Source organism: Aquarana catesbeiana, linkage group LG11 (genome assembly GCF_042186555.1).
Source record: "Aquarana catesbeiana isolate 2022-GZ linkage group LG11, ASM4218655v1, whole genome shotgun sequence".
Classification (NCBI taxonomy): domain Eukaryota; kingdom Metazoa; phylum Chordata; class Amphibia; order Anura; family Ranidae; genus Aquarana; species Aquarana catesbeiana.
This window is the reverse complement of record NC_133334.1, coordinates 114,584,770-114,609,710: the sequence shown is the minus strand read 5'-3', so window position 1 is coordinate 114,609,710 and position 24,941 is coordinate 114,584,770. Positions and strand designations below refer to the sequence as shown.

The 24,941-nt window shown below is 41.8% G+C and overlaps 1 protein-coding gene across 3 annotated transcripts in view; it reads right to left on the bottom strand.

The window, feature by feature from the left end:
* Positions 1-256: 256 nt before the first annotated feature.
* PHRF1 (PHD and ring finger domains 1) overlaps positions 257-24,941 on the bottom strand; it is a 111,218-nt gene continuing 86,533 nt past the window's right edge. For 2 of the 3 annotated variants that reach the window (XM_073604911.1, XM_073604912.1), the window contains exons 14-20: positions 22,716-24,941; positions 18,658-18,913; positions 15,930-16,255; positions 14,154-14,331; positions 13,209-13,264; positions 11,250-11,378; positions 257-932 (exon numbers count right to left, since the gene is read on the bottom strand). The exon at positions 22,716-24,941 is cut by the window's right edge and continues 641 nt beyond it. In XM_073604911.1, coding sequence (XP_073461012.1) covers positions 783-932; positions 11,250-11,378; positions 13,209-13,264; positions 14,154-14,331; positions 15,930-16,255; positions 18,658-18,913; positions 22,716-24,941 — 3,321 coding nt within the window. In that variant the 3' untranslated portion in view covers positions 257-782. The remainder of the gene's footprint in view (positions 933-11,249; positions 11,379-13,208; positions 13,265-14,153; positions 14,332-15,929; positions 16,256-18,657; positions 18,914-22,715) is intronic. The other variant, XM_073604913.1, reaches the window with a different exon arrangement.

The following is a 24,941-nucleotide window of genomic DNA, read 5'->3' as shown; positions in this document are numbered from 1 at the left end:
GACTGTAAACAATTGTCTCCTAAACAATTTCATATTTATATGTGCATGTGGTAAGAAACAGCTTTTTCATAAACCTTTTTATGAAAACTATATACATTTTTATATAGTAGCCCTTTAATGCAGGAAGTGCCCACAGATATAAAAACTTGCCAAAAGGCTGTTAAAGATAAACTATATTCCCACTTACAAGGTGCACGGGGATTATCTTCACTAGAATAAAAAAGGTAAAAAAAAAAAAAAACACAAGACAAAAACATTGAAACAATTAAAATTAGATTTATAAACTGTCCTTTATACATATTACTTTGTCAAAGGACAAAAACTTTATTCCAGAACATTTTTTTTCTATCGCTCTGAATATAAAGCACTGGGTCCCCTTCTCGGTTCCTCCTTTGGCAATTAAAATAAGTGTATCCATAGCCATCAAAAATAGTTGTTACAAATTCCTCCTTCTGTATACACCTCTGTAGCACAGAGAAATTGTAGGGGAAATGACAACAGCCTCCACAGTAATCCCAGTTTTGATGCCAAAGTGTTGAAAAATCATCGCTCAGGACCTCCTCAGTGCCTTGGAACATTGGTGGGCCACTGTGAAGCGTCACATGACTGTCAGATGATTGGTGTGCAGTTTATGGCAACAAAACCATCAAATCAAATTCCAAGATGAGCTTATCATTGAAAACAAAAAAGGACAGTGCCCACAATCATCCTATTATACAAGTCTTCCACTGTGACATCTAGCAATCTACGCTGTCTATGTTTCGAATCTGACAACACTTTCTTCATAATGGTGACTCTTGCCCGAAGAGATGATCATCTACTCCTCCCGGCTTCTTACTCTTGTTCCTAATATGCTTGTACTTGTCCACATAGCCTTTCACTAGGTTCACCACTTTGACTGGGTTAATTTCTCCACTCTTGCTGTGGCAGATCTAAGAAAGAAGATAAATACATTGATCAGTCGCCACCAATACAGTTTGGGGTCACTTATAAACAGCTAACAATACATGCCATTACAATGATGTAATACTTCCCTTTAATTTATATAAAGACTTTATGCTAAAACTGAATATGCTGCAGCAACTGGTTCTGGTCAAGTTGCCAGGCACTGCAGGAAAAAGGCTCAAAACAAACATGCCATTAAAAGGAAACTGACAGCCTTTGGGAAATGTTAAAATTTAAAAATTTGTATTAAAAAATATACATAAGCTGAAAAACAAAAATGGAACATTTTTAACAAATATTTTTACAGGGTAGCATTGTGACATTCTGTTTACAAACAGGTTGCTCGCTATAAGAAGAGGAAGGGGTTGTGTTTCAATTCAGCACAGAAGCTAAGTGCAGGAGACTTCACATAGCACAGAGCTTGCAAATTGGCTGCAGATGAATATAAAGACAATATTTAGAGCAATGTTTCATATTTGCCTGATTAATAAGCCATAATCCCTTTTAAAAGTATTTTTTAATACTTAAAATCAGAGCTGCACCCATGAGGGGTAGTTCTGCTTTAAGACCTACTCCCCAGCTCCAGTTTGTGACATTGAGCTTTTGGGGAGGGGGGGGGGGGCGAGTACCAGATTTTGACAGGTACCTGTTCCCACATCCGCTCCAATGGCCTTAGCAATCAAAAGCCAAAGTTCTCCTCCTCCCCCCTCCCTCCCGAAGTCTTCTGCGACACATGACAGGTTCCGGAAGACATCGGGACCAGTCACAGAGCGCAGTGCCACTTGTGCATGTGCAGAGGGCACCCGGCTGTGAAGCCATAAGCTGTCACAGCCGGGTGCCCATAGTAAAGATGCCGGTGCGGGAGGACACAATGAGAACACGGCTGGGGTGAGAACACCGCTAGATAGTGGGACAGGCGAGTGGCTGTTTATTAAAAGTCAGCAGCTACAGTTTTTGAAGCTGCGGACTTTTAATTTTCACTTTGGGGAATCGGGAAGGAATTTTTTCCCCTGCTGCAGGAAATTGGAGCATGCTCTGCTGGGGTTTTTTGCCTTCCTCTGGATCAACTGTGGGTATAGAATTGGGTATATTGGATTGTACGATTTTTTTTTTGTTTTTTTATGGTTGAACTGGATGGACTTGTGTCTTTTTTCAACCTATGTAACTTAGAGACTGGAGCGCCACTTTAATACAGTCAAAATAAATAAATACCACATTGCAGATTCCCATTGCATTTTACAAAAGGAAGTTTTTATTGGTAGCTACGACTTGAAAAGAAAAACTGAGCATTTTTAGTTAGCAGGCGGCCTCAAATTCCTAACCTCTTCCCAACCATAGGCCGTACCTGTACCGGATCGAAGTGGTTATACCAGGGTCATGGTTGCAGCTGCAGTCATGACGCTGTTTTTTTTTTTGTAGCAAGCGATGCTCTTTAAAATAATTGTGATCGGTAGCGACCAAGTTGCTGTGAATCGCTTTTACATGAGCCGGAGGTCCTTCCCCAATTCCCCCCCCCCCTCCGGCATACTGGGCTCTGGGCTTACCGGGTAGGATGTTTTGTGCACTAAAATTAAAGTGTATATCTTTTCCAAAAAAAAAACAGTTTGAAAATTCGCTGTGAAATGTCCACGTAATTTTCTAGAAAAACAATTGCTGATTTATACATGTATGACAAATGTCAGAATTGCCCTGGGGTTAAGTATGTAAATTACCTAGTAAAAATAAAGGGGGGGATCTTGAAAAATAAAACTAACACAGCCAGCACATCTAAGGATTGGTAAGCTACAGTATATTAAATATTTGTGGGTCCAGATACACTTTAAGGGCCCATTTCCATCTTTGCACTGCGGTAACACATGGTAAATGATAGTGGGCAAATCGTGGTGATGCCATTCACTTTAAATGGGATCCAAATGCACTATTACAGTAGTGGGCCAGCATCCCCAGCAGCTCTGGCACCCACATAGTAAAACTTCATAAAACTATGAACCAATACTCTGTAATAACACCAAGAAATTTAACACGGTGCGAGACCCATGGATCGATTATATCTCGACTCCGTAGGGAACTCCAGGTTGACCCTCTTCCCACCCCCCCATTTTTTTTTTCTCTTTCTTTCTCACTTCCTTCTTCTTCTGGTTCTTATATGTACAATACAGATGATCGCCCATAGGGCCTTACACAGTAGTGGGCCCCAGGATAATCTCAGGGTTCATTACTAGAATTACCTGTGACTCTGGGTCCCTGCCATTCACAGTGTGTGGTGGAGTTCCGGATCATGGGGGGGAAATATTACTTAGTCCCATTGGTACTTAGATACATGTTGCACAATTTGCGTTCTACGGTAATGGTAGAGGACAGATATGTATATTGACCATACTTTCTGTACTTCTGTATTGCCATGTTGACAATCTAGGAAATCGACTTTGTTCTACTGATGTGTCTGTTTACTTTGAAATTTGTTTCTTTTTTTCATTAAAAATATTGAAATATAAAACTATGAACCAAAGACTAGGTAGCAGCTTTACAAATTTAGCCGGATGACGAACAGCCCAGGAAGCAGCATGGTAAGGCATGACCCTTCCTTGGGCCTTCAGAAAGCACAAAGAGATAAGACTGAAAAACAGCAGAAATGCCAGGTAATGTGCGAACCCATAGGTGTGCGCAGCCAATTTCATTAGGGTGTGCACCCTAAAGCTCAAACACACACATGCATGTGTGTGTGTCTACATATATATGACCCCGGCAAATTGATCTCTCTGCTGCCACAGTGAAAGAGAAGAGCATAGACACTTCTCTTATGGCAGAGCCAGTAAGAGGTAGATCTTTCACATGTTCCTGCTGCTACACAGAGCGATAATACTAATGCGCATGGGGTGATTAGGGTGTGCCTGGGCACACCCGGCACACCCTGTGCGCATGCCTATGTGCGAACCACATCCAAGTTGTGAAAAGCCTAGTCTCCTAGCATCTGAGCCTTAGAACGGCAACACAATATCCTGGTTGATATAAAAGGTGAAAAGGATGGTTGGAGGTGGAACACCAGGAAAGAGCAGCTAGTTCCAAGACTCTCTGGGCCAAATTAATGGCAACCAGAAATAGAACCTTCCGAGTAAAAAGGACTAAAGGAATATCCCGGATGGGTTAAAATGGAGAGATTTCTGCAATCTAGGAAGTACCACGTTGAGGTCTCACGGAGTCTTAACTGGTGGAACAATGCATGCAAGGCCATTGAGGATGCTGCGGAGGACGCCATGATCCAAATCCTGTAATCTTCGTATAGAACGACTCGGGAAGCAGCAACTTTAACCACTTTAAGAACAGGCACTTTTTGTTTTCAAGTTTAAATCAGTATTTTTTGCTAGAAAATTACATTTAACCCCAAAACATTATACATTTTTTTTTTTTAGCAGAGACCATAGGAAAAAATGGTGAGCATTGCAATATTTTATGTCACACAGTATTTGCACAGCAGCTTTGCAAACGCAATTTTTTCTTTGGGAAAAAATACACACTTATAATGAATATAAAAAAAAAAAAAAAAAAAAAAAAATATATATATACCCACTTTTTTTTGTAAAATGTGAAAGATGTTACGCCACGTAAATGCTGGTGGGGTGGCGACAAGCTACGGTACTTAAAAGACTGTGGGGTTCTCCCGGGGGGGTGTCCCTTCTGGTACCCTACCCTAGTGACCCTGCTGGAATTACATTTTGGGATGTGGGATTACATTTTGCAGCACATCCTTCCTTGTGAGACTACGGGTCACAGCTCCGCTTTCCTTGTGGGAGCACAAGTTGCTTTTCTTGTGGGGGAAGTTTTGGGGGCACTTAAATATTTAAGGGAAAATAGATTATTAACGCTTTAAAAGTGTGCATGCTGGTGTGATGGCGACAAACTACGGTACTTAAAAATCTCTAACGAGTACACTCCTTACTAGCTCAGTGCCCTCTTGGCCGGCTTGGACCACTGTTCCCAGCAAGGGTCTTGTCTCATCAACAGAGAGGAGGGGATGTAGGGGTTCTAAATACCTTCTTCAGGTAGGGAGGAACCTGGGCGCAGCCCCTCAGGCAACGTATCTCCTGGAAGTCAGCATGTCCCACACATCTGTAGCACCCTCTACCTTTCTGGTTTCTTTGCTACCTCTGGGGAATCTTTCTCCAGTTCCTTTGAGACAAGGGAGAAATGCATTCCCCCTTCCTATTAACAGAGGAGGAAATTTGCGCAGGACGTGGTATAGGAAGGAGAGACCGTTCCAGTAAAAGGGCATGCTGAAAACTTCTCATCTGAGTAATCTACTTCTGAAGAACAGCAGGGTCTGCATTTCTCTCAGACCCAAATGACCTTTGAGTTTTCTCATGGACACTGACTGCACTAATTTTAACTGCTTCATATCCACAATAAGTGTGAGAGTATTATATACACACACATATATATATATATATATATATATATATATATATACACATACATACATATTATGTATATATATATGTATATATATATGTATATATATATATATATATATGTATATGTATATATATATATATATATATATATATATATATATATATATATATATATATATATATATATATATATATATATATACATATACATATACACACACATATATACACATATATATACATACACACACACACATATATAAGACACACCATATTTGTTGGCGTATAGCACGCACCTTTCCCCCCTGAAAATAGGGGCAAATCACGGGTGTTATACACAGATAGTGTACCTCGGAGTGGAAAGAGGGGGACGAGCTCCACCTGAATTCACCAAGCCGTCCTCTGTTTACTCGGCTCTCACTCGATAGTCACACGCACAATCCCGCCTCCGCCACCAGCATTGGACCAGTGTTCTGTCCATCACAGGAGCTGGTCCAATGCCGAAGGCGGGACTGTGTGTGTGACTGCCGACAGAGCCGAGTAAACAGTGAATTCCGGCGGCGCTCGTCTCCTTCCTTCCACTCCGGTGATTACCTGCACTGTTCAGGCTGCATTGATGAGAGATGGGGAGGCTGCAGATGGGCATTGAGGCTGAAAATGGGCATTGATCAGGCTGCATTGAGGCTGCAGATGGGCATTGATCAGGCTGCAGATTATTATTATAGCGCCGTCAATTTACGCAGCTTTACATATATACATTATACGTTCACATCGGTCCCTACCCTCAAGGAACTTGCAATCTACGATCCCTAAACTCACATTCATATACTAGGGCCAATTTAGACAGAAGCCAATTAACCTACCAGTATGTCTTTGGAGTGTGGGAGGAAACCAGAGTACCCAGAGGAAATCCACGCAGGCACAGAGAGAACATGCAAACTCCAGGCAGGTAGTGTCGTGGTTGGGATTCGAACCAGCGACCCTTTTTACTGCTAGGCAAGAATGCTACCCACTACACTACTGTGCCGCCCGGATGGGCATTGCTCAGGTTGCAGATGGGCACTGAACAGGCTCCATTGAGGCTGCAGCTGGGCACTGACTCTTAATTTGCTTCAGAGTTCTTTATTTAAAAAATACTTTTTTTTCCTGAAACTTCTTTCTTAAAATTGCGTGTTATATGCCAATAAATGTGAGATATATAGATATATCTATCTATATATAACGGGGACTATGGCTGAAGATACCAGCCCAGGTATTTTTTTTTTTTTTTACAGCCGACATCTGGCTTTCCCTTGAAAGCGTTGCGAGCTGCTGGAACACTTTCAGAAGTAGCGAGGAAATGTCCCACTGCCGCCGCTCGCCGGTGTTTCTTGGTCTTACAATTTGCCTGAGAAACGATAACCCTCTGGTGAGTAAACCCTGAAGGGGAGCGTGTTGCACAGATTGCGGTGGGGGGGATTCTGATACAGCATAGCAAGGACTTCCATCTGCGGTTTCTGGGACTATCTTCTCACATCATCTCAATTACCTACTACTTATGTGTACTACATACACATGAAAGCTGATCATAGAACTTTATGATAGTAGCTCTGCAATAATAATTACATTACTTGTGGAATTGTTATTAATTTTTTGCTTTGATATTTATGCATTTTAAGCTGCAGCTGTTTATTAATATTATTATCACAAAGTGATGACCTTTATGGTTACAAGTGTGGAAGGTCTATTTATTGTTTGAAACCTGACATATCCTTAGCGCCGAGATAGTGGAAGGAGGCCGTTTAGTCACTGTTTTTTTTTTAGTTAATATATACACAATATCTCACAAAAGTGAGTTCACCCCTAACATTTTTGTAAATATTTTATTCTATCTTTTCATGTGACAACACTGAAGAAATGACACTTTGCTACAATGTAAAGTAGTGAGTGTACAGCTTGTATAACAGTGTAAATTTTCTGTCCCCTCAAAATAACTCACAGAGCCATTAATGTCTAAACCGCTGGCAACAAACGTGAGTACACCCCTAAGTGAAAATGTCCAAATTGGGCCAAGTGTCAATATTTTACAGTGCCTTGCAAAAGTATTCACCCCCCTTGGCTTTTTACCTATTTTGTTACATAACAGCCTTTAGTTCAATGTTTTTTTTAATCTGAACTATATGTGATGGATCAGAACACAATAGTCTAAGTTGGTGAAGTAAAATTAGAAAAATGTATACATAAAACGATTTTTCAGAAATAAAAAAATGATAATTGGCATTTGTGTATGTATTCACCCCCTTTGTTATGAAGCCCATAAAAAGCTCTGGTGCAACCAATTACCTTCAGAAGTCACATAATTAGTAATATGATGTCCACCTGTGTGCAATCTAAGTGTCACATGATCTGTCATTACATATACACACCTTTTTGAAAGGCCCCAGAGGCTGCAACACCTAAGCAAGAGGCTCCATTAACCAAACACTGCCATGAAGACCAAGGAACTCTCCAAACAAGTAAGGGATAATGTTGTCGAAGTACAAGTCAGGGTTAGGTTATAAAAAATAACCAAATATTTGATGATCCCTAGGAGCACCATCAAATCTATCATAACCAAATGGAAAGAACATGGCAGAACAGCAAACCTGCCAAGAGACAGCTGCACACTAAAACTCATGGACCAAGCAAGGAAGGCATTCAGAGGCAGCACAGAGACCTAAGGTAACCCTGGAGGAGCTGCAGAGTTCCACAGCAGAGACTGGAGTATCTGTACATAGGACCACAATAAACCGTACGCTCCATAAAGTTGGGCTTTATGGCAGAGTGCCCAGAAGAAAGCCATTACTTTTCGCAAACTCAAAACGTGCCATTTTGTTTTTTGCTGAAAGGCATGTGGGAGACTCCCAAAATGTATGGAGGAAGGTGCTCTGGCCTGATGAGACTAAAATGTAACTTTTTGGCCATCAAAGAAAACGCTATGTCTGGCGCAACCCAACACATCACCCAAAGAACACCATCCCCACAGTGAAACATGGTGGTGGCAGCATCATGCTGTGGGGATGTTTTTCAGCAGTCGGGACTGGGAAACTGGTCAGAGTTGAGGGAAAGATGGATGGTGCCAAATACAGGGATATTCTTGAGCAAAACCTGTACCACTCTGTGTGTGATTTGAGGCTAGGACGGAGGTTCACCTTCCAGCAGGACAATGACCCCAAACACACTGCTAAAGCAACACTTGAGTGGTTTAAGGGGAAACATGTAAATGTTTTGGAATGGCCTAGTCAAGGCCCAGACCTCAATCCAATAGAAAATCTGTGGTCAGACTTAAAGATTGCTGTTCACAAGCACAAACCATCCAACTTGAATGAGCTGGAGCAGTTCTGCAAGGAGGAATGGGCAAAAATTCCAGTGGCAAGATGTGACAAGCTCATAGAGACGTATCCAAAGCAACTTGGAGCTGTGATAGCCGCAAAAGGTGGCTCTACACAGTATTGACTTTAGGGGGGTGAATAGTTATGCACATTTACTTTTTCTGTTATTTTGTCCTAATTGTTATTTGCTTCACAATATAAAAAAAACAAAAAAAAACAAAAAAAAAAAACAAAACACATCTTCAAAGTTGTGGGCATGTTCTGTAAATTAAATGATGCAAAGCCTCAAACAATCCATGTAAATTCCAGGTTGTGAGGCAACAAAACATGAAAAATGCCAAGGGAGGTGAATACTTTTGCAAGGCACTGTATGTGGCCATTATTTTTTTTCCAGCACTGCCTCAACCCTCTTGGGCATGGAGTTCACCAGTGCTTCACAGGTTGCCACTGGAGTCCTCTCCCACTCCTCCATGAGGACATCACGGAGCTGGTGGATGTTAAAGACCTTGCACTCCTCCGTCTTCCGTTTGAGGATGCCCCACCGACGCTCAATAGGGTTTAGGTCTGGAGACATGCTTGGCCAGTCCAGCAACTTTACCCTCATCTTCTTTAGCAAGGCAGTGGTCGTCTTGGAGGTGCGTTTGGGGTTATGTTGGAATACTGCCCTGCGGCCCAGTCTCCGAAGGGAGGGGATCATGCTCTGCTTCAGTATGTCCCAGTACATGTTGGTATTCATGGTTACTGAACTGTAGCACCCCAGTGCCGGCTGCACTCATGCAGCCCCAGACCATGACACTCCCACCACCATTCTTGACTGTAGGCAAGACACACTTGTCTTTCTACTCCTCACCTGGTTGCCGCCACACACGCTTGACACCATCTGAACCAAATAAGTTTATCTTGGTCTCATCAGACCACAGGACATGGTTCTAGTAATCCATGTCCTTAGTCTGCTTGTCTTTAGCAAACTGTATGCGGGCTTTCTTGTGATTTAGACGAGGCTTCCTTCTGGGACGACAGCCATACAGACCAATTTGATGCCGTGTGTGGTGTATGGTCTGAGCACTAACAGGCTGACCCCCCCAACCTCTGCAGCAATGCTGGCAGCACTCATACATCTGATTTACAAAGACAACCTCTGGCTATGACGTTGAGCACGTGCACTCAACTTCTTTGGTCGACCATGGCGAGGCCTGTTTTGAGTGGAAGCTGTTCTGTTAAACCGCTGTATGGTCTTGGCCACCGTGCTGCAGCTTAGTTTCAGGGTCTTGGCAATCTTCTTATAGCCCAGGCCATCTTTATGTAGAGCAACAATTCTTTTTTTAGATCCTCAGTTCTTTGCCATGAGCTGCCATGTGGAACTTCCAGTGACCAGTATGAGAGTGATGACACCAAATTTAACACACATTCACAACTGAGACCTTGTAACACTAACAAGTCACATGACACCGTGGAGGGAAAATGGCTAATTGGGCCCAATTAATGGTTGTGTGTTGAGTTATTTTGAGGGGACAGAAAATTCACATTGTTATACAAGCTGTACACTCACTATATAATTAAATATTTACAAAAATGTGAGGGGTGTACTCACTTTTATGAGATACTCTATAAATTTTTTTTTATAGATTTCCCTTTATGGACACTTTGAGACCAGGCTACCTATGCCCCACACTTTATATTTTTTCAGATATTCTAAATTTAAGCTAGATGACACAATATCTCCTCCTGAACATCATTTACCTCTGCTAAGCTGTATACAAGCTGCTCTTATATCCCTTGGTCCTTGATTTTTGATTAAGTACTAATGGTGCCCTGGTTTATACTTGGTTGGCCTGTAATTTATCATACCTATTTTAACTCATGTTGACTCTCTTATTAGGGACTTATCCCTTGAGCTATTCATTGATGCATGGGCACCTGGATGCCTCCTGGTGGTGTTAAAAGATGCTAAATTTTCTGTTGATTTTTTTGTAAGTTGGAATAGTAAACTACCGTAATTTATATGCAACTACCAATGGCCATTTAAGCTTTAGAATATCTGTTTCTTATATATGGACATCTTTCCTACTACTATTTATGTTCACATTAATCCCCTGAAGAAGACTCTGTCTCTATTGGTGCCTCAAAGTCCCCTCCTTGGTGGTGTTTATTCATAATTTGCTATTAGGGATTGGCACCTTTACCTGTTAGACCTATTAGGCACAAGGGGTATATTTAGATTACACAGACCAGACCATTACCTAAGACACTAGCAAAAAAACGAAGCCTTGCCTAACTGGGAGGGGTTATGGCTAGGAGAGGATCTCCTGTCTTTTTTGCCAGTGTCCAATCACCGGAAAGTGGCATAACCCTATTGTAATGAAGATTATGTTCCCCTGTGTCCTGGGATGTACAATAAAAAATAGATTTCCTGTTCAGCTGTATGAAGAATTTTTCCCTTACTTCTTGTCCTAGACACATCAGGACAAGGAAGGAAGGAAAAATGAGTCACCTGAACAGGACAGTTCATCATCGTGGTGTGTCATATATTACAAACCTCACCCACCTTCTGTACTGCTTTCCGCAGGATCTCTTTGTATTCATCCTTTGTGATTTCCCTCTTCTGGTAAAATGGTTTGATGGCCAGCTTGACCTCTTCGACTGCTCGTTCCTGTATGTGAAGTTTCTTCATGTACTTGGGGGAAAAAAAATAAAATAAATAAAATTGAAAAAAAAAATGTTGTTAGGGAAGAAGAAACCTGGCATCATGCAAAACACCATCTGGCTTCCTCAGTGTTCTCGTGGATGAGCCCTGTATTTTCTCTTATACGGCTATTCCACTTGTGCTAAAAAATTTTCAGAAAAACTGACATAGGGCCTCAGGAACTCACTTACAAAAGTAGTTAGCAACTGTTTCTCTATGTAGTCTGTAGGGCTATATTTTTATTGCATGCTGTATACAAAAATATAGAACAAAAAGAAAATAGTAACTGTTTTCATGAGCTACAGAAAATCTCATGACTCTTCTCGATAGACCATTTGCCCCCATACCTCTATAGTGCCACTGATGGATTTTGCCACAAATCGCAAGACATGGGAAAAAGTAACAGCTTGTAGATTTTGTGGCTTTATGCTATATCCAATAACACCGCAACAACCATTTTTTGTAATGCTGCATTCTGCTATAAAGGTCTTTACTGTGTGGCCTGCCAAACACTGAATGGCCGTCTTTTTAAATAAGAGCTCAAGGAAACAAAAAAACTTAAATCTACTGGGTTACAAATAACAATGAGGTGTATGCCACCCCCTGGATTGTTGCCTGTAAATTTACTTGCAGCTCTCCTACAGCCGCAGTGTTCGGCCATCCTCCCCACTGTCCAGTCACAGAATGCTTTGTATTTTGTGAATGGGTTCACAGAATACAAATTGTTCTATGATTGGCAAGAGGAGAGGAGGAGTGAACAAAAGGACAGGACAGCTGCTGTTTAGGATAGTCACACGTCTCCTGTCAAAGTGCCGCATGTATAGCTGCAAGTCTCCCGCCTGAGTACCGGAGGGATAACAAAAGCTAAACTATCAACATGCTGTAAAAATAAAAATCAGCAATACAGGAGCATACACCTCCTGAGATTTAACCATTTGTGACTCAGGATTTAAAAAAAAACAAAAAAGTTTTTTTTTCCCTGGAGTTCCTCTTTAAAACCTTTTAAGTTGGCCAGTGTGCCTTCTACATGTGTGGTCTGAATGCCACTTAAACGTAAAAAGTCTATCCCATCCAGTCAACCCACTAGAAAAAGCCTTCCACTGTAGTGAATTCACAAGAAATTATGAAGTCCATACTGTGCAGGCCACACAGTGAAGATATCCAGGGAGAAGCCCAAAAATTGTTCTGCTGTATTTAGCTTTATCTGACAGGTACTGCTACATAAACAGGGACCTCGACTTTAGCAAGTCCCGGAATTTAGTCCCGAGTACTTACATGTTCAAAAGGTACCTTCATCATTGGACACCTTTTAAAAGAGAAGGGTTTTTTTTTCTTCCCTAATACTTACCTAGGTGGATGCAGCATCGGTCCAATGCTGCATCTGTCCCCCGTTGCCTCTGCACGGAGAACTGAGCGATCGAACATCACCGATCACTCAGTTCTCTCAGCTCCCCAAGCAGAGAGCTGCTGGCTGTCAGTCAGCAGCTCTCCGCTCTAACCCTCCCCCCCCCCACACACACACACTCACTGAAGCGCTGAGCTGTGTAGGAGCAGGGAGCAGCAGTCTCAGGCTCTCAGTGGCTCACCGAAACGGGCATCATTCCAGGCACCTGGGGTATCCAGACTTCATTGTCGCGATGACGCGGTGCCTGGAATGATTCCAGTGACGTCAGCAGAGAGCAGACTTCAGACCGTTCTCTGCTGAAAACGGGTCACAGGAGTGCAAAAGCCCAGAAGCACAGCAAACAAGCTCAATCTGGACTTCTCCTTTAAATAAAAATGGAATATGAAATAAAAAAATAAGAATGCACAAAATCTTACCTCTTCATTTTTAACCGCCTCTCCTTTTTTCAGTTTTGATTTTCCCTTCCCTTCACCTAGAGCACCACATAAAATCATAAATCAAGCATCCTTTTACACATTTTTAAATCATCAAACAATGCACTCAACCCACACATGGCTGTCCTTAGAATCTTCAGGTTTGGCATGCAAGAGCAGAAAAAAAAAAAAAAAAAAAAAAGTACTTTCAGGACAACGGAGAAAGATTCAGATAAAATCCCTGTCAAGCTTTTTGGAAAAAGCAAGATTCTAAAATAGCAAATAATTTGCAACAGCATCCAATTGCTCAAAGGTAGTAAAGAGAAGCACATTTCAGTACAAATTATCACTATGTACTGACAGGGATCAACTGTCCAAGGATCAGTGTCTGTTACACTAGGTCACATTTTTAGATATCTGCATGAAGCATTTTATTACTACCAACCCACCTATCAGGCAGACAGGACAAGACAATTCCATATACATTCAGGTAATAAGACATGCATAAACTGTCTACATGCATTATAAGCAGAGGGCTTGCTTTTTGTTATTAAAATATCAACATACTAAAAAGATATCAGTGTTAAGACCCCAAAATCCCATAAGGATAGACAGGATGAGATCAAGACAACTGAGGCTGGACTCACGTAATACTGAACGTCCAAAATCCAATGACAAGAGTAAAAACCCAACACCAGAATGTCTTGGTATTAAAAACGGATATCTTTATATAATTCACCAAACTTGTTTCAGCCTCCTACATAGGCCTTAAGCAAAATCATTATGACAAAGGCCTATGTAGGAGGCTGAAACTCCTTTGATGGATTAAAGATTTACATTTTTAATGCCAAGACGTCCTGGTGCCGGATTTTTATGCTTCATTGTTAGCGTTAGGCCTTGGAACTGTTCGAATGTGAAGAAACAAACCACTGGACACCAATAGTTTACCTGTGCTTGCCGCTTGCATTTTCGGCTCATTAGTTGTAGCCAGACTGCCAGCTTTTGGGGTTTGGCTGAGGACTGCTTGGCTGCTCTGAACCACACATGGCGCTGTGGGCTCACTTACAGGAGCATAAGGAGGAAAGATTGGTGGGAGAGGTAATGGAGGCAAAGTCTGTGGGAATACCTGTGTAAGAACATGACAGAAATATTAGCAAGACTTCAAGTAAAATCCTTAGGAATTGTACACATTAGGACAGAGCAATGCTAAGAAAACAAAAGATAAAAACTTGGTCTTTTAGCATTGCCTGGAAGTTCACAGCTATATCTTACCTGCCTGTTTAGACACAGAGTAAATTTAAAAAAGGGTTCTGTCGGCATGCTCTCTGTTAGATGTATAGCAACAGCATTTATAAAATTGCATACAAAAAAGTTGGCTACACTGTAGATGCATGTAGACTGCTTTATGAAAGCTCTGCACTGGGGATTGCACAAGCCTGTGCACAGTATAGGCTCCTCATTTAACGAATTAGGTTACATTACTGTATAATTAAGATATGCCATGTTTCCACAACCGGAATAAGGTGTAGCACAGTACAGCCTTGCTAGAACAGAAGGTATTTATAGGTCTCATTCCAAAGCATATTCCAAAAAAATAGGAGAATTTCTTTTTTCAGGACCATGGGCAGAGCCATGCAAGTCAGGCAAATAAATACCATAGCTAACTATGCATCCAGAACCACTGGTGTATAGTGCAGATACAAAATTAAAATTTATAGAGCTATTTATTTCGAACTGCTTCATCTTTAGGCTTGATGAAAATCATCAGTGCAGTGTATGGAAACCATGATTTTTAGGGAGAGGAAAGTTCTGGGTTATGCTTTCTTGCAGGAAATCATGTATTAGTCATAGCTTAGTCTTCAGGGATCCATTCGGTGATACACATCACCTATATCACAGTAACAGGGGCTGCAGTAGCTCTTGTTGTAGCCTCTTTGACAGTTATATAATTAGAACCTTTCCTAGCAACTAATAACTACTTGGATCGCTACTGTTTTTTTTTTCTTTGCATGGACTACCCTTCTTAACCCGTGTGTATCAGAGCACCTGGTAAATAGGATGAGCCAAGATCTCAGATATCTGTCAACTCTGTAAATGTTAAAGAAGTTGTAAACCCTCTTTTAAAAAACAAAAAAAACAATCATCATACGTACCCCCACTGTGCAGTTCGTTTTGCACAGTGTGGCCCCGAACCTAGTCTCGCGGCTCCTCCTCGCATCAGTAAACCCCCTGGGAGAAGCGCTCTCCCTGGGGGGTTACCTTGAGGGCGCACTCCCGAGTTCAGCATTTGCGCGTCCATAGACACAGAATGCCGGACTCGGCCCCGCCCCCTGGTCATTGGATTTGATTGACAGCATCGGGAGCCAATGGCTGCACTGCTATCAATCTATCTAATCAAGAGCCGAGAACCCTGGGCAGAGGTACAGCGCATCTCCGCTGAGGGAACTAATTGGCCCAGGTGAGTAAAGGGGGGGGGGGGGGGGGTGCGGCTAGGGGGCCGGTCCGTGTCAGAAATTTTTTAACTTTAATGCATAGGATTCATTAAGATGAAAAAACATGAGGGTTTACAACCCCTTTAAGATAGTGGCTGTATGTCATGATACTGCTCACAAGCTGGTCACCTGAAACAAGGTTGTTATGTCCTGAAGAACCAATTCAAACAAACCGTAATCTTGTATGAAAACTAGGTAGTGTAGTTTTAAAATTATGCTAATGTCTGGGCACCTGTAAGGGCGTATCAATTGCAATCCAAGGGACATGACTGGCATCTTTCGCAGGAGCTTGTGCAGTGTGCCTGTCTACCGTATGGATCGCAGGTTTGTCTTCCGGCTTATTCACAATGTGTGTCGGAGATTTGTTGCCAGCATCCCATGAAGCCTGAGTTAAGGATTCTTTCCTGGAGTCTTGGGTAGTTTTGTCTGGTAGTGTCCAAGTAACTGAAGTGGATGTCTCACTAGTGGGGTCAAGTTCATAACTGGATACTTTATCATCTGTATGCTTCTCTGAGGATGACCAAGACTCATCCTGCTGAGTGTTGTTGAAGGGGGAAGCTTTAAAAAGATAGAAAAATGATACAACTGATATAATGGCATAACACATACAACCAAAAATATAATATAATATAATATATATATATATATATATATATATATATATATATATATATATATATATATATATATATATATATATAGATAGAGAGAGAGAGATCTATATCATATTTATTAATTATACAGAGACAATAACAATGAAATGTCACTTCCTATTTATTGCTTAAACTACAACTCCATGATTATTCAGGCAAGCTATTTGTGGTAAAACAAGCATTTTAATGTACCACAATGCATGATTACACTATGCATACTGTAGGTGTTTCATATTGCCAACTATTCTTAAAGCAGACCTGACATAGAAGGTCCACTTAACTAACAGCCTCCCCCCATGAAATACATATAATTTAAAGCAGAACTAATCTACTTTCCTTTACAGCCAAGGAAGACACCATCTTATCCTTTGTTTGGTCTACAGCTGCCATGGTGCTGCACGTGATTAATTATGACACTGGTTAATTGATGGCTAGACAGTCTGGTTGAGAGCACAAGCCACTATGAAAGTTTTCATTCACAAAATGCCATATTGTAACCATTTTGGGAAACTTAAATCATTGGGTATAGTTCTGCTTCAGACCTGTCAAAACAATAAAAGAAAAAACACCACACCCCTTACCTCAGCCCTAGCTTTAGAAAAGGACATGTCACTGCACCTTACTGCTGAATTACGTTCTCACAGGATTATTTTGCTTGGAGGCAGCCTTTAGGCACATTAACAATCAGCAAGCCTCCCAGAAGCATTGGAAGCTGGAGCAGAGGTTCTAATTTTTTATTTTTTTTTGCATTATGTATCGAGGGTGGGGGTATCAATAAAGCAGCAAAGTGAACCATCCATTTTCAGGCAGGTACACTTTACTGTATATGTGCATTTAAGGCACAGGTAAACACAAATGTGCATGCACTACGGACCTTCATAGCACACAGATATGAGTGTTCTGCATGCGCTTTGTAGTGTGCTGACAAAAAACGCAAGTGTTGGGTTAAAAATGCATAGGCTTAAATAAAATGTACCTAAAATTCTAGCTCATCTTTAAGGGATTATTATAAAGAGCAAAGTTTTCTTCGTAACCAACCACAAAGCAATGAGACAGATTGCATTAACCACTTTTCTGCCATGGCAATTTTTTAAATTTTACATACAATTAAATTCTGAATTTGGTAGAAATCTATTTTAAACATATAATTTCCTAAAAAGGGGGTACTGAAGAATAAAAAATGGTGGCTGTGGCAATTTTCTATGTTGCACAACATTTGCACAACTGTTGATGAAATGCATATTTTCATGAAAAAATACACTAAAATGATTTTCAGTGCTCAAAAACACAATATAATACCCAATTTTTGGTCAAATATAAAAGATGAAGTTGCGAGTAAATATACATCGAACATGTTAAGGCTTAATCCTGTGCACATCTGTGACATGGAAAAAACTACGATATCCAAAACTGTTCATAGACTTTAAAAAGCCTTTACCTCTAAATTGATAACCTGTAACCGTAAATGATGGCCCTAGAATTATTGCTCTCACTCCCAACGTTTGTGACGATACCTCACGTGTGTTGCAATTGCCGTTTATACACACCTGTTCTCCCTATGTGCATGTTTGTATTTGGGTGTGTACGAGGGCGACAATGGTACTTTAATTTATTATATTTCAGATTAACACTAAATTTTTTTTTAATTCAACTTTATCGCTATCAAGGGTGGCAAGTGCTGTCGAAAGGACCTCTTTAAGGAGACATCAGGGGTCTATTAGACCCCTAAGGTCATGACTGCTCTCTGCTAATCATCAACCAAGATAGTCCACGTTTACTTTGCTGTAAAACGCTTTAAACTTTTAAATGCCAGGATGTTTATGAAAATACATTGGTGGACAAGGGCTTAGACTGTTAAAACTTTATAGTCTGCGGTTAGCAATTCAAGATTCCATGCTCAATGTTATTCCACAAATCCCAATTAGTTTTTAAATTTGAACTAGGGCCTCTAATGATGTTTTCTGCTTTCAGTAATTCCTTTACATTCTGCATGCCAAGTGCTCATCTTCTTTTACTATATGCTCCTATACAATAAAGATTAATCTTTATGCAAGAATTCCTAGCAGAGTCAGGCAGATTCAATAAGGCAATGCAAAGGGCAATGAGTAGATAAAAAAAGTAATCGAAAGTAAGGAAATGGAAACCATCTTTCATTCCAGTAAGGTGAAGTCTATTTTGCCTCTTATCGTTTACTACACTTTGCACATCTATGCATTGCCTTATAGTGGAAGCGGATTTGTTCATTCTTCTAGAAGTACAACACATCGGATCCACTGTGCACCTTGGAAAAAAAGACCAGAATCTTACACAGAGATTGGTCTGGGGTTTCCTTCTCAGACGCTTTGTCCTGAAGGTTCCAGGTGACTCTCTTTATCTGAGGTTTGGATTTAGAGGTGGAAGTGGGTTCTTTTTCTTTAAGCTCATCAGACTTGCTTTCTTCGGAAGGCTTACTTTTTGAGGTATTCTCATTAATGTGATTTCCAGCCTCTGTTTCTATCAAATTTTCATCATCTTGAAGAAATGGAATGACTGATGTTTTGGAGAAGTTAATTAAAGTCTGCTCCTAGAATATGAAAACAAAGTCACTCAATAAATTTGCCTTAAAGTTCAGGTTAGTGCTTTCATCAGAAGAGCTGCATAAGTAGGTTTAATTTTGCAATTAATGTTCCTATCCAATACATAATTCAACTTGTTCACATGCTACCCAAAAATATACATTGACAGGATTTATACAAACCAATTTTCAAGCTTACCATTAAAGTGGAACGCCAGTCAAAACCTAACTACTCTTAATAATGTTCCCTCCGCTCTTCTAACACGAATTCTGACTAAAAGAACAATGTACCGCATTCAAATTAAGTGATCCGCTATAGATGAATCATAGATCTTCAACTACTCCAATGTTGGAAAAACTTTGCAGCCCCCAATGGGCTGGGGAAGCTCAAAAGACACTAACCACCCCCCCCCCAAAAAAAAAACACAAGAACAGAGGGTGCACCAGCCTTGCACATTACCTTAGTGATAGTTTTAATTATAATAATTTTGTGAGTATACATCGGTTTTATTATTAATAAAAGTAACCAATTCTAACTAACCCATATAAGAAAGATCCCATATATATGCCTATGTTCAGGCCACTCTGATCCAGGCACGTGATTAGCTCGCCTGTCAGCCAGCACCGGCTGCAAGGGACAGGAGAGAGTGCCGATAACAGATGGGCCATAGGAAGCCTATGGGTGACGTCACTGCTCCCAGGCATTGCCAGGTGTTATTGAGCGCCTTTCTCCATTCTCCTGCAGCCGCCACTAACTGACACAGGGCAAGATCATGTGACCAGAACAGCCTGAAAATGGGTATTTATACAGAACTTTTCTTACAAGGGTTAGTCAGAATTGATGTTAGGAGAGGGAAGGAGCATTGTTAAGAGTACAGTAGTTAGGCTTTGACCAGAATTCTACTTTATTACACATGTGAAAAATACATCTTGGAATTTTTATTTGATAAAATATTTATAAATCTGTAGAGCTTCTCTTAGAGATACACGTCTGTCCCACTGCATAGCCAGGCAGATGACCGTTCATTTTCCAGGTTTAGCTTCCGAATCACTCAGTGTATTAAAAAAAAAAAAAATCAGACTTTACTCCTTTGTTCAGTGAGCTAAAAGGTGACCCAGAAAACTGTAAACCTACACCAGGAAATTGAAGGGATCAAAGCGCGTAGCAGAGGTGAGTGAATCACAAAATGTGGCTGAATAAACTTACACATCTTCCGTGAAAGTAAAAAATAGTTCATGTACGTGTTATATATTTTGTACCACCTCAAAAAATAAACAAAAAAGTGCACTCATTGATTAAAGGATACCTATACTAAGAGAAATAAATAGATGGTCATTGTTGGCATCTTTAGGAACACTGCTGCCCGGCTGTCGCTTTGGTCCAACTGATTCAATGTTTTCTTGGCAACTGACCTATCTAGATAAATTTGGAAATCTAGAGAGTTCTGACCTGTGTGGTGTAGTGAAGTGTAAAGGCCCGTACACACGATCGGACTTTTTGACAACAAACATGCAAATTAGCTGTTTTGTAGCAACATCCGACCGTGTGTACGCTCCATCAGACAAACTTTTTCTGTTTCCATCGGACTTTTGTTGGCTGTGCAAACGGCCAAACTTTCCGGCAACAAAAGTCCGATGGAGCAAAGTCCGATCGTGTGTACACAAAAGCATTGGACTTTTGTACAAACTACAGTACGCGGCCGCAAAAGAATGTTTCCAGCGTGAACCCATCGTGCTGTTTTTTTCTTGACACTTTTTTCCCTAGGTGAATGGGTAGGGGTACGATGTACCCCATACTCATTCACAAAGGGTGGGGGGCCGGGATCTGGGGGCCACCCGGATTCCGATAAGCCCCTCGCCCGCAGACCCCGACAACCAACGGCCAGGGTTGTCGGGAAGAGGCCCTTGTCCTCATCAACATGGGGACAAGGTGCTTTGGGGTGGGGGGGGGCCGCAGGGCGCCCCCCTCCCCCAAAGCACCCACCCCCCATGTTGAGGGCATGAGGCCTGGTACGGCTCGGGGGGGGGGGGGGGGGGGGGGGGTTGGGGGGCGCTCGCTTGTCCCAATCCCCTTGACCGGCCGGGCTGCGAGCTCGGATAAGGGTCTGGTATGGATTTTGGGGGGACCCCCACGCCGTTTCTTTCGTAGGGGGGGTTCCCCCTTAAAATCCATACCAGATCTAAGGGCCTGGTATGCCCCTGGAGGGGAATCCATGCTGTTTTTTTTTTAAAATTTGCCGTGGAGTTCCCCCTCAAGATTCATACCAAACACAGTGCCTGGCATTGGCGGGGATCCAAGTCGGATCCCCGCATCAGTGTGAACCCGGTTCGCAAGGTGTCAATCTCGCCAATAAAAGTGGCGAGATTGACACAATATCAGACAACAATACAGAAGTTGACCAAAGGGTGGTGGTAAAGAGCTGAAAAACCACGTGATTTGGTGAAAGTTGGCTGGAAAAGTCCTGTTGTCTGTATGCAAGACAAACTTCTGGCCAACGCCCTTTGTACAAAAATCCAAGGGAAAGTTTGTATCGTGTGTATGGGGCTTAAGGGTGAGCTCAGGTGTGTTCGCAAACAGCACGCGCAGAGCCCGTTGTCACTGCACAGCGCTAATCAAAGGCAGTGAGACATTTCACGATCTCTGCAGCCGCGCATGTCTCACTGCTTGTGATTAGTGCTCCGTAGTGCCGACTTCCTGGCGAGCTCTGCATGTGCTGTTTGCGAATACGCCTGAGCTCATCCTTAGTGAAGTGTATGATAAATACTGGCAATGAACTTCTATTATCTGCTCCCTTTTGTTCTGTACATATACCATTGAAAGAGTTTTGTTATATCTGATAAGTGCAAAACCTTGCATGTTGATCCTGCTAGATAACCAGAGAGCTGATAACATCAGTACGGCACAATTTTCTATTACTGTGGTCTCCAAACTGAGTAAACAGACAGCAGAAAGAGGGCGCTTGGGTCAGTGTGATGGTAAAAACAAGTAACACCTTATTTAGATATAGTTACATAAAAGTATCTTGCAAGCTGGACGCAGGATGGATGTGGATCACCAATCAAGCAGCTACCTGTCACAAGGGATGAGAAGACTGCTGTGGGGATAAGCATGAAACCCGCCGCATGGAGGTGTATTAGTGGCAGCGGTTCCAGCTCTCACAGAGCTAGCAAGAGACCAAATCAGGACGGGGCCGCAGCGCATTCCTGATGCTCCGCCCCCTTCAGACAAACCTTCCCTCTTCTAGAGGGAAACATGTATACTATCTGGACGGAATAAAAAACAGCCAATCCGCACAGAGACTGAGCGTGGCTAGTCGCCCGATCAACAGGGCAATACTGGCTGGCTTTTATAGCTGCAATTCAATCTCCAACATGTATACCTGTCATAGCATGGCTGTGTTATAGGTACACTTGTGCCACGCTATGACAGTTATACACACTGGAGATTGGATCGCAACTATAAAAGCTGGCCAGTATTGCCCTGTTGATTGGACACCTAGCCACGCCTAGTCTCCGTGCTGATTGCCTCTTTTTTGATTCCGTCCAGACAGTATAACTTTTTCCCTCTGGGGCGGGGCGAGGGCGGGGGGGGGGTCGGTTTGCCTGGCGAAGGCGGAGGCTCGGAAACGTGTTGCGGCCTGCCCCGTCCCGATTTGGTCTCTTGCTAGCTCTGTGGTCCAGTGTACAGATTGGTACATCTATGTAAATGAATCCTTTTGTGGAAACCAGAACAAATAAAAGTGAAATGGAAATGGACACAATACATAACAGGTTCACAATCCCGAACCCTGTATTAAGCAATACAGTTTACCTTATAGTCACCTTCCCGTTTCATTAATATAGCCTCTTCTAGGTCAACATCGTCAGGGCTGGCTGCATCTATCGAGCATACATCATCTGAAAGTTCATTTAGAAGGAGGTCATCTAAATGTGATGGTGACCACTGAAGGTCATCAACCTCTTTTTTGACTGGTGAAATAGGGGCAGACTGAACAGCTCCTTCAACAGAACCAGTATGTGGACTATGCAGCTTTGGACTTGGTATATCTGACATTACAGACATGGGAGAATTCTGAGGACTTGCAATTTCTGAATCAGAAAGAAAGTCATTTACAGGAGAAGCATCCTGGGGTGAGGGAGGCTCTGGATCATCTTCACTCTTGGTTTCTGGAAGCAAAGAATCCAGAAGAGAAGGTGACCATGGAGGGCTATTGGCTTCAAGCTTAATTTTTTCATCACATGAGTGATCAGACAGGTCTGAAGCCGATTCCTGTTTAATGGAAACTTTCCTTTCAGAAAAAAGGAAAGGGTCATCTTCATCTTCCTCCTCTTTTGGTAGACTGAGCACAGGCTTCTTTGTCTCTTGGGTAATTGTGGGAGACTCTGTTTTAAAGCTAACAGTACAAGTTATAGTCTTTTCATTGTTATTTGGGGACAACACGATATGTCTAGTTATTTCGGAGTCTCGAAAATAGGTTTTGTCTTTCGATTTGTGAACTTTAAATTCTTTGTCGACTTGTGGCGATTTCGATCTTTGCTTTCCTCGATCATCCTTCGATTTCTTTTTCTCTTTTGGCCTGGAGCTCCCTTCCTTGCTGGAGTAACTCTTTTCACTTTTATGTTTCCGTTTTCTCTCTTTATCAGGACTAATGGAATAGCCTGGCGATTCACTTCTTGAATCTCTCTTCTTTTTCTTCTTCTTCTTGCTGTTGTATGCTCTGTGGGAAGAACTGCTGTGACTGCTTGATCTGGACCTCCTCCTTTCCCTAGACTCCGAGCGTTTTCTTTTTTTATCTTTCTTTCTTTCTTTTTGGCGCTTTTTCTTAGAACGTTCACAACTTCCTGAGCTTGATCTGTCACTACGTGCTCTTTTTCCCTTATGTGATTTTGACTTGTATTTTCTATCCCTTTCTCTGTCCTCAATGGACATAGAAGCAGATCTTGAATCTCGTTCTTGGGAATGTGGTCTCAATCTTGAACTTGAGCCTTCTTTTAAGTCCTCCTTAACAGTTTTCTTCTTCTGCGTTTCACTGGTACGGCTAGTGGGTTCATGTGGGGTTTCTGCATCCCAAACTAGGCGACTGCTTAATGTTTGGGATGAGCCTTCTTTTAATTCCTCCTTAACAGTTATCTTCTTCTTCTGCGTTTCACTGGTACGGCTAGTGGGTTCATGTGGGGTTTCTGCATCCCAAACTAGCCGATTGCTTGATGTACTTTGAAGGCAAGTCCTATGTGGAAGAACGTCTGGATCAGGTTTAACAGAAACTACAGGGTGTTCGTTTTCTACGTCAAAATGAAATCCACGAGTGCCTCCTGCTTTCAGATCAGACGTAATTTTTAGTCCTAACGGACAAGATATCCTAAAGGGTGGATGCTCATTTGTCTCTTCAGGAATTATTTCTTTCTTGATTTCCTTTTCCAATTTTAAAAATGAAGGAATGGTAGGACTTGCATTAACTTGGCTTATAGATTCTTCTGGCTCTTTATTGGTAGGTGACATTCCAGAAAAGTCTGGGCCAAGCTTAGAAACACTCACTTTGCTTGAGTGGCTGGTAAGTTTAAAGCTTCTAAACGCTCCAACTTTTACCCCACTAGATTGAGTTGCACTTGCAGTAGTTTCTATAGATGGAGGAGGAGGAGGAGGAGGAGTGGGAGGGGGGGGCGGTGGGGTTGTAGCTGGCCTTTCTGGGCTGCTACTGGGAGAACCTGAATCTGAACCTGTTGGTTCAAAAGGATCATAAATTTCATTTTTAACAGTTTTTTCTTTCTTGACTGTTGAAGAATAAGGAGATGTGGCCTTTTGTGGCATTTTGCCATCTGAAGTACGAAAGGGATCTTTTGAAACAGGACTAAATTGTCTGCAGGAATTTGTTGAACTTCCGCTAATTGTTATTCGAAGTCCACCTCCTCCAGAATCTGAAGAACCAATGTTCCTTGAACTGTTAGAATAAGATGGTGCTTTGTTACTGCTTGATGCCGTTTGACTAGATGATGTACCACCAGTGTTTCTTGAATGTGCTTGTGACTCTTGTCGGGT